Here is a 9,714-nt window from a genome sequence, read left to right on the forward strand (position 1 = left end):
GATCAAATATAGTGCGTGCAATGAGGGAAGATTCTTGTGTGTGGCATACGGTATGCCGAGAATTTCGATTTACGCTAAGGGCAGGAAAAGTGTCGGAAGTGCGTCGGATAAAAGTATCGTTGTTTCAAAGTGGTAATGGTTACAACTTTCCTTCATTGTCTTTTTCATTGCACCAATTTACGTATCAACCGATTTGAGATATCGTTTAGCAGTGATTCCACGAGTATTTCAGTTGTTTCCAATCATTTTCGACAAGTAACTGCATAAGCACAGCTCTTAGTTATCCGGGACTTCGATATACGGCTGACAACAGTTAAATATCGAGCGTTGGTGAATTCAAAATTATTTTACTATAAGCATGGTAAAAATAGGGAAATCCGCAAGTCGTCGGGAAGAAACATTCACTTAGGGAAACACATCAACATCAACTATCTCCAGAGCTTTCGGCTCGGTCTTCAAGCCTTCATCAGTGGTCAAGTCTTGCAATCTTTCTCTGAGACTCGTCAAGGTTTTGGTCAGGATTATAACAGGGCATAACAGGAAACGGGGGCACTATCTTACAATGTCTTTTCACAATTTTTTGTAATATTTGGTACAATTTTATGTCTTTTTCTTCTTCTTGCGTTTTGCTGGGGTTTCTCTTTGTTAGCACTGGGCAGTCCAGAGGTGAAGAAACGGTTTTTGTGTTTGAAACTTTCGGATTTCCCTATTGTTGATTGTACGTCGGTTTATTTATAATTGTTGAAAAGTGATTATCTGAAAAATCACAAGATCTTGCGTTTTGTAAACGTTTTATAATTTTCAAAATTATACCAAATAGTATAATTTTTCTTTTTGATTTTCCTTTCTTATTTGAAAGATTGATACAATTTAGAATAAGTTCCTCCATAAGAAACAAGATCAGAGTGAGTACCGATTTCAGTTATCACTCCACGATCGATTACGCAGATAAGATCGGCATGTCTTACAGAAGAGAGTTTGTGAGTAATAACGATACAAGTTCGATCTTTACTGGCTTTGCTTAGAGCTCTCTGTATTAGTTTTTCACTGTCGGGATCCAAAGCTGAAGTGGCCTCATCTAGAATAATAACCTTAGGTTTACGGATTAGTGCCCTAGCTAGAGCAATTCTTTGCTTCTGACCACCTGACAGATGATCACCTCTAGATCCTACTGGAGTGTCGTAACCCTAAAACATAGATTTCACTATGAAAGAAATATTTGTATATAGATCATCTAAAGGATACCTACTAATGGTAGTTTCGAAATGAACTCAGAATGGATTTGAGCGTCCTTGGCAGCTTCGATAATCTCATCTATGGGTACCTTTCGAGAATTATCACCATAAGCGATATTCTCAGCTATGGTGTAATCGAAGAGAATGGGTTCTTGAGATACATAGCCGAATTGTGAACGAAGATCATACAGAGAAAAATCAAAGATAGACCTTCCATGTACGTCCAAACTGCCATCGAGAAGGTCATAGAACCTTAGCAAAAGTTGAACACATGTAGATTTTCCACTGCCTGATGGCCCAACAAGAGCCACAGTTTTTCTTTCTGCCACCTTAAATGTTATACCTTTCAGAACTTCCATTTCGGGACGTGAAGGATACCGGAATTTTACACAATTGTAATCAATAGATGTAGGAAAAATCTATAAAACAATGAAAAAGTTTTTTAGTTCTTCTTCACGAAGCATAATATTTTGCCTTACTAAATTATCTTTTCGTTGGTTTCCTGATGCGGTCGACATTGATCCTGGAATATTAGGTATTGTGTCCAAGAAGTTCATTATGTTTATTGCAGAGAATATTGCTTGATTGATATTTGGAAGATTATTAAGAACATACGCCATCATACTTGCTCCATAGAAAATAGATTCTGAAATCCTTTTGAGAACAATTAATATTATATTAATATTAATATATTAATATTACTTATATTATATAGAAGTGATAAATGCTACATACATTAAAGCATTTGTGAAGATAACCTCGCCACTTGTCACCAGTGGTCCAATGTATAAGAATAGTGCTCCATAACATAGGAAGCTAATGGTTGAGTTTAGGCTGTAAACTAAACCTCTATATTTTGTCCTATTCCTCAATTCTGCTTCGGCGATATCAATTTCTTGGTTAAACTTTTGAAGAAAGTGATGTTCTTGACCAAACGAAGCTACAGTTCGAATGTTCCTAATAGCTTCCACAGCAATTTTTGATGCATTTTCCAGGGTTTCATTTTTCTTAACACTATTTATATTTGCATATTTAGATTCTAATATGCCCACAATAACAATTATAGGAAATATCATGGAACATAGAAGCGCTAGTTTCCAATTCATTAATAATCCTATAATTATGCTTACAATAGCGGAAGAAGTCATTTGAAGTATCAGAGACAATTGGATACCGGTTGCTCTTTGAACTTTGTCACAGTCTGAGGACAGGCGAGCAGTTAGAGCTCCAGCATTATTGCCCTGCTCGTCATACCACACCAATTCTTGTCTTATTGCGGTCTCGAACCACCTAATTCTAAGTAGAGAACTTAATCGAACAGCAACCTTACCAAAGACATAAGTTTGAATGAGCGCTGCACAGCCAATCGTTACAGCTAAAGCAATATATTCCACCGTGCAGTACGTTGCAATATTGTAGATATCATCAATGTTAACCGTTTCAAAAGCTTTTAAATACTCAGCTAAAATAACACCACCTAATGGAATAAGGGATCCTATTAGTACAGATGTAAAGCATCCACCAATCAATAACTTCCAATCTTTAAAAAGCACTTTCAAAATCCTTTGTTTTACTTTCTTCTCTTCTTGCCGTTGTACTTGACGCACACTAACATTATTTGGTTTCACTGTATTAATAAATTCTTCAGACTGGTAATGTTTTTGTGATGTACCATTTAGATCTTGAGATATATCTTCTTGACTCTCGATAAAGAATTCGTAATAAATTCCTTTTCGATTCATTAGCACTTCATGAGTTCCTTTTTCCACAATTTCTCCTTGGTTTACCACAACGATTTGGTTCGCGTTTCTAATGGCCGATAGTCTATGAGATATAATAAGTGTGGTGCGTCCTTTCATGGCATTTCCCAAAGATTTCTGTATAATTCTTTCAGATTGAGTATCCATGGCTGATGTTGCTTCATCCAATAAAAGAATCTTTGGATTTTTTATAACTGCTCTTGCAATAGCAATTCTCTGTTTCTGGCCACCAGATAATTGAGCTCCATTTTCTCCAACTATTGTATCATAACCTTTAGGCAGTTTTTCAATGAAATCGTTACAATTTGCAATCTTTGCTGCTTTTTCAATTTCTTTCTGGGTCGCCTGCGGATTTCCAAATCTTATGTTTTCCGCAATAGTACCTGAGAATAGAACTGGTTCCTGATGAACTACACTGATTTGAGATCTCAAATATGCCGTATTTATCTCTTTAATATCTGTCCCATCAAGTAAGATTTCTCCCTACAATGAAAAACGTTCTTATAAAAGATATAAATATACTGGGGTAAATAAACCGTTACATCGGTAAAATTTCTTGACAATTATTCATATTAAGTACAGTAAGTAGGGATCTCAGTGGCGTAATAGGCAAGATCCGTTGGGTTTTGGGCGGATGAGTTCTCTAACTTGACTCTCACAGTTGTGAGTTCGAGTCCCGCCCGGTGCAAACAATTGAATGTTTAGAAAAAGACATTTTCACTGTGATATAACATAATAAAAGTGCACCGTCTCTGCCCAGAAACTGCGGGAGCACGTAAGAAGTATCCACACTGCGAGAAAAGCGCTCCTTGGCGGTTTACACATGGACACTTAGCAGGTTCTTCCAACACGGGATCAACAACAATATAGCATAAAATTATTACATTCTAACAAATATCCCGATACGATTAATATAGAATAAATAATAAGTACAGAAAGTAAAGAATTCAATTTTTCGGAATCGACAGTCGATACTATCGAAAAAATGTTATCATGTCACCCATGTTTTTGCTCCTGATTGAATTTCTGAAATATCATTTTGCGATTGGAAGTATTTCTACTCGCAGAAACATAAAAAAAATGAATATGATCAAGAAAATTATTTTTATGAATGACCAACATAGAAGTGTGAAACTTCTCGTGACGATTTATAACACAAAATGCAGTCTGATGTTGTTGAATCAATGAATAATGACTGCAAACATTTACGAAATCAAACGGAGCTGAGGATGAATTTCACCAAAAAGCACCGAAAAGGGTAAATTGAATAAACAAGGAAAAAATCCTGACTGCAAAATATATATAGGTCACATTAAATGAGGTTGATTAGGAAACGACTAGCTGTATAAATTCGGTTATTTGATGAATTGCAAAACCCACAAATATCCATACATATCATAAATATCCAAAACTCGATATATATGCATCCGGCACCATTTAGATTAGATCATTAAGAAAAGTTGTGTCAGTCTTCCGTCTCAAATTTATCTAAACTTAATTGTAATATATGTTGTGATGTTGAAAAAAAGAAGAACAGTGTAAAAAGTATAGACATATAGAAAAAGTTTAAGAAGGAATAGGTTGTTATTTTTGAATTTCATGAAATTTGAAATTGAGCAAAATTTGGTGAGATGAACCTGAACACAACTTAGGTGATATTCTTAAAAATTTCACTTAATATTGGCACGAGAATAACAACACTAACACAATCAATCATTATTCGTTTAATTACAACTTGAAGATTTCAAGAATTTTCTAAAGTATCCAAATTTAAGCAAATCGCACAAAAATTTCAAACGGCGAATTATCAGGTGATACGTAAAAGTGGCCGATATGTTTATCATTAGGGGAATTCTGTAACAATATGACCATGTGATATATTAAATTTTCATGAAAAGTTTCGGAAACAGGACAATACTAAATGCCGGTGAGAATTTAATGACCAGCGCAAAGCTTTGCACAAAAAAAATTATTTTAATTTGTCGTAAAACTTTGTCAGACTGATACACAATTCGTCCATTTCGGCTACCTTTAAAAGTCATGCAAAATTTAAAGAAGTCGTTGGAACCGTTTACTAAAAAGAACTTTAAAAATATGGATTTCAAGGGAATAAGGGGGTGGAAAAATTACTCTAAATAAGGGATATTGGGGTAATAGTAAACATGAGGTAATTGTAAACACTGATTTTTATGTCTACATTACTTGGACTTAAGTGACTTAAGTCAACCATTTCTTCGGTGGACAATGATCCCTATAATCTATCTTATGAATTCGTACACTGAGAGAAATCCGAAAAAGTTAAAATAACATCCCGTAAATGTTAATTTTACCCTGCATTATTGATCCGAAATCGTTGTAAATGTTATGCTTCTTAGGTGTATTATGGGTTAAGGTTACACTTTTTCATGTTAATTTTACACTTAATAAGGTGTAAAATTAACATTAAAAAATGTTGATATATTTTTACACCCAAAAAGTGTTAAAGTTACGAGGAAAAAAGTTATTTGCACCCTCTTTTTTTTCTCAGTGTAGGGTGAAGTCTACACTTATGGACGTTATACACTTATGAACAAAGTGCAAAAATTTTAAGTCCTTACGTAAAATAGATTTCAAAAATTCATAAAATTATTAGTTTATGATGTGATTAACAATTTTTTTTGAATTCTCGAAATATGTTTAATGTAATACAGTACAACCCCGATAGAGTCAACGCATTTGATTCTTGTATATCTGCAATATTCTAAGTTAAAAATAGTTGTTCATACTATTTCACTCGTTAAAAATTTTCTCATGTTCTTACTTAACAAAATTAGTTTAAAAGTTTGACATTAAACCTGAAATTTTATAGATTTTTTACGGTGTTTAAAATTTTTAGGAGTCGACACTATCGGAATCGTACTGTATCCTAAGATTTTTGCAAGTTGTCCGTAAGTGTATAACATCCATAAGTGTAGACTCCACCCTATATGTCCCGTGCTCTAAAGACAAATATGATTAAAAAAAAAAAAATATCGCAGTGTTTACGACTACCCCACGTTTGCTACTGCCCCAAGTTCCCGTAATGTGTTCTAAGAGGGGACTACCGAAGACCGAAAGTTGATATCCCCCTACGGTTTGCCAACTAGCCCGACAACAATTTTAATAAAAGCGGATTATATATACTGCTATTGACTTACAATCATGGTAAAGACTCTCAGACAATTGAAAAGTAATATTTTAAAAATATAGATTAAATTACGCATACTTAATCAATTCATTATAAACTGATTAGGACCAAGGTAACCGAGGTTTAAATCTTAAGGCTTTTCTATAACCTTTTTTCCTTGACCAAATTGGTTGATAAAAATAATTCCACTAGAGTGGTTGAACTTTGATCCTTAAAACACAAATTTTTGAATTTTTCAATCAGAGATGTATGTGGATGAAACGTTTACCTAAGAGCTATTTCTAAAACTTATTCGAATATAAAGAAAAATTGTTGCGGCCTTTCTAAATAAATAAAAAAAAACATTTTTTTTTGGGACAAGGTTGGTAGAAAAAGGTGGAATAAAAACGAATTGTCTATGAATCCCTTTTTTCTGTGAAATCGAGGAATTGTAAGGTAACCTAAACTTCTAAATAAAATACCATTAACAGGTTATTTCTTAACAGTTTACAGATAAGAAACAATATATACTGAGTTATCAGGAACAAAATACATCAATGAAATGTTCCTTGTAGGAAATTTGCAAAATGAATATCCGGAAGTATTAAGCTTTCATAAACCATTAAAACTAAAATTCTATATTTTCCTAATACCTTGTTAGTATCGTAAAACCGTTGCAGTAGTTGAAAGATTGTTGATTTTCCACTTCCTGAGCGACCAATTAGAGCCACACTTTCTCCACGTTTGATGGCTAGACTTATTCCTTTCAAAACTTTTACATTTTTTCTTGAAGGATATTGAAAGTGTACGTTTTTAAACTCAATATCACCATTCAGATCTTTAACCATTCCATCAATACTGAAAGGATTTATTGTTGATGCTTGGTCTATGATTTCACAGATATGACTTGCAACACTAATTGCAGAGGTTATAGCTTCGAAACTTGGTACAGTTACAGTAAGATGCTGAGCACCACTAGCAAGAGCAAAAACAATTGTTTCTATTGAAACAGAATAGTAAGTCCTTTGTGCTTCCGGTAGGTGAAAATCTTGTACCATTAAATATATTCCAATAAAAAAGGCCAATCCTAATACAGTATATGCCAGAAAAAACATAATCCCGCTCTGGAGGCCACTAAAGAAATTTTTCTTGATGCTGAATTTTTCAGCGATTTTTATACTTTCACTGTATCTCAATGATTCTTTTTCCTCTCCATTATAAGCGATAACTGTTTGGATGGACTTAAAGACTTCCTCTGCGATAGATCCGGCTTTAGAATAACCTTCTAATTCTCTTTTCGCAAGTCTTTTCTCAGATTTTCCAATTAAAATAGAAGAAACAATTAAGAGTATCATATATGAACCCCCAACTGTTAATGTTAATAACCATCCTGTCATTGTGCATATTATAATTTGGAAGAAAAATATTGAGAGCATATAACATGCAGTAATTAATTTTTCTCCAATGGCATCTTTTATCAAATCTAGATTTCCATTGATTTTACTGGTAAAATCTAGGTTTTTCTTGCAATCGAACCAAGTGATATCTTGACTCAAAACAGAATGAAGCAAAATCTTTTTGATCCTCATTGTTTGCTTCAAAGCCACAAAGTTTATTGTGTAGACTGTACCTGACATAATTAAGACCACTGCCAGGAATAACAACATACTTAAGTAAAAGTGTGCCCATATATCTTCATTTAGAGCTGATACTATTTCAGAGCTTGTTGCATTATTTAATATATTTCCGCCTCCAAACAAAGGTAGTAGAGTAACCTGAATTTTTGTCGTATTGGACGTAGTTCGATCTATAATAATGCCAGTTATTTCTGAAAAACTTCTTGAATACAGTGGAATAGAAGCTGCAACTAAAAACGTTAGCAATATCGCCAAGCCTATAATGCACTTTTCGTATAGTGTAGTGAAACGAAACTGAAATTGGAAACCGAGGATATTAATAGGTGCTAAACCAAACCCAATATATGTATGTAATACTCACTAAACTGCGAAATCCATTTAAACAGGAAAGGGCTTTCAATCCACTCTTATGAATTAAAAATTTCATTTTTTTTTTCAATTTACAAAGTGAAAAAAATCTGTTTTACAGAATAATACACTAATATTATGTTTAGCTGGGAGAGTTGGTGAGCACTGATTGATGTATTTTAATGTTACTTGGCTACCAATAAAACTGTGTCTTTTTAATGGTTAAGTAAAACAAGATGTCTATGTCTTTTTGTTAAAACAAAATTGTTTGTTGTGAAAAATCTTAAATGTATTGCAAATGTTTCATGAGCATTTTTTTTAACTACATTTTATATAACTGCAAGCGTTAAAATCATCAGGCAAGCTTTTTGACGGATATAATATCTGTGATTTTTTTTCTTTTTTATAGGCATATTAATTAAGATTCTTAACAATTTCAGCTACTATAATCCTCACTAAATTCTGTGTCTTCCGATCAGAACCAAAGTTTGACAAAATGTGTTTGGATACTTCCTTATCACGAATATAAAAAAAAATCAACTTAATAACATACAAAATGAATTTTAAAAAATAGAATACATTTTGGTCTACATTACCCATATTAATCTTTCGGTCAATTCGTATTAAATTCTAGATACAATTTTCGTGTAAATACAAAACATTTTATTTATATTTCCCCTTTCATTTTTCATTGGATTAACACAATATATCGAATTTGCATGTAATCCGAGTTTGTTCACGTTAGAAATCTCACCAACAATAAGCTGATTTACATCTATCTCTAGTTTTTTTTTAAAGTATAATGAAAATCAGAATATTTGGCAAAACATACGTCCAAAGTTTTGTTAGTTATTTACACTTTTCTGTTTTACTGCTTCCAATATTCTTCTTCCCAAAAATACACCGCACAATCAATTTTTATTAGTTTGCGAGGAGACTTGTTAGAAATTTTAACATCAAAACCATTAAGAATCTTATCTACAACAAGCTAATCCTGCCCTATCACTAGTTTTTTTTTGGTTTTTATTGTATGATCTTAAAGAAATATATAAAAGAATTAATGAGAAAAGGAAATAGTTTTCTTGTTATATAGTCAGTTAAAACTATTAACAATGCCAAACAGTTTTTTAAATGTATACCACACTTGTTATTGGAAACATTTCAGTTTGACATACGACATAGTTCAGTAAAGTGAGAACATGGAGATAATTCAGATTTTGTTGGATAAAAGTTACTAAATACTCTAACGGCAGGCAGATTCAACCTGAACCACGAAATCGTAGACTTTATCCACAGGAACAAAGAGGTATACTTGTGTCTGGTAAGGGCGACGACGCAGCTTATGCGATACCAAGAATTTTCCTATTCACAGAGCCGGCGGCTCATCATGAAGTGTGATTGGTAATTGGTACCACGTTGGCAATAAATTAGAAATTTTTAAGCTTCCGTCCTTCTCTATTTTCTACAAAGACTTTGTCTTCTTAGTCTTTCAAACGCATATATGTAGCCCTCCCGAAGTATAGGGCTTAAGTGTAAAATTTGCGCCCAAGCAAGTATATTCAGAATTTATGCCATAAACGGGCATATGG

General features: G+C 33.3%; 1 protein-coding gene across 1 annotated transcript; it reads right to left on the reverse strand.

Moving 5' to 3' along the window:
- Window positions 1-848: 848 nt before the first annotated feature.
- On the reverse strand, window positions 849-8,725 carry LOC129805248 (multidrug resistance protein homolog 49-like). Its single transcript, XM_055853028.1, has 6 exons — window positions 8,722-8,725; window positions 6,794-7,947; window positions 2,908-3,478; window positions 1,994-2,712; window positions 1,250-1,654; window positions 849-1,187 (listed from the first exon to the last, which is right to left on the reverse strand). Exons 1-6 carry the CDS (start codon window positions 8,723-8,725, stop codon window positions 849-851), a joined length of 3,192 nt encoding a protein of 1,063 aa, XP_055709003.1.
- Window positions 8,726-9,714: the final 989 nt, after the last annotated feature.

The sequence above is a fragment of the Phlebotomus papatasi genome, chromosome 3, assembly GCF_024763615.1.
Source record: "Phlebotomus papatasi isolate M1 chromosome 3, Ppap_2.1, whole genome shotgun sequence".
NCBI lineage: Eukaryota > Metazoa > Arthropoda > Insecta > Diptera > Psychodidae > Phlebotomus > Phlebotomus papatasi.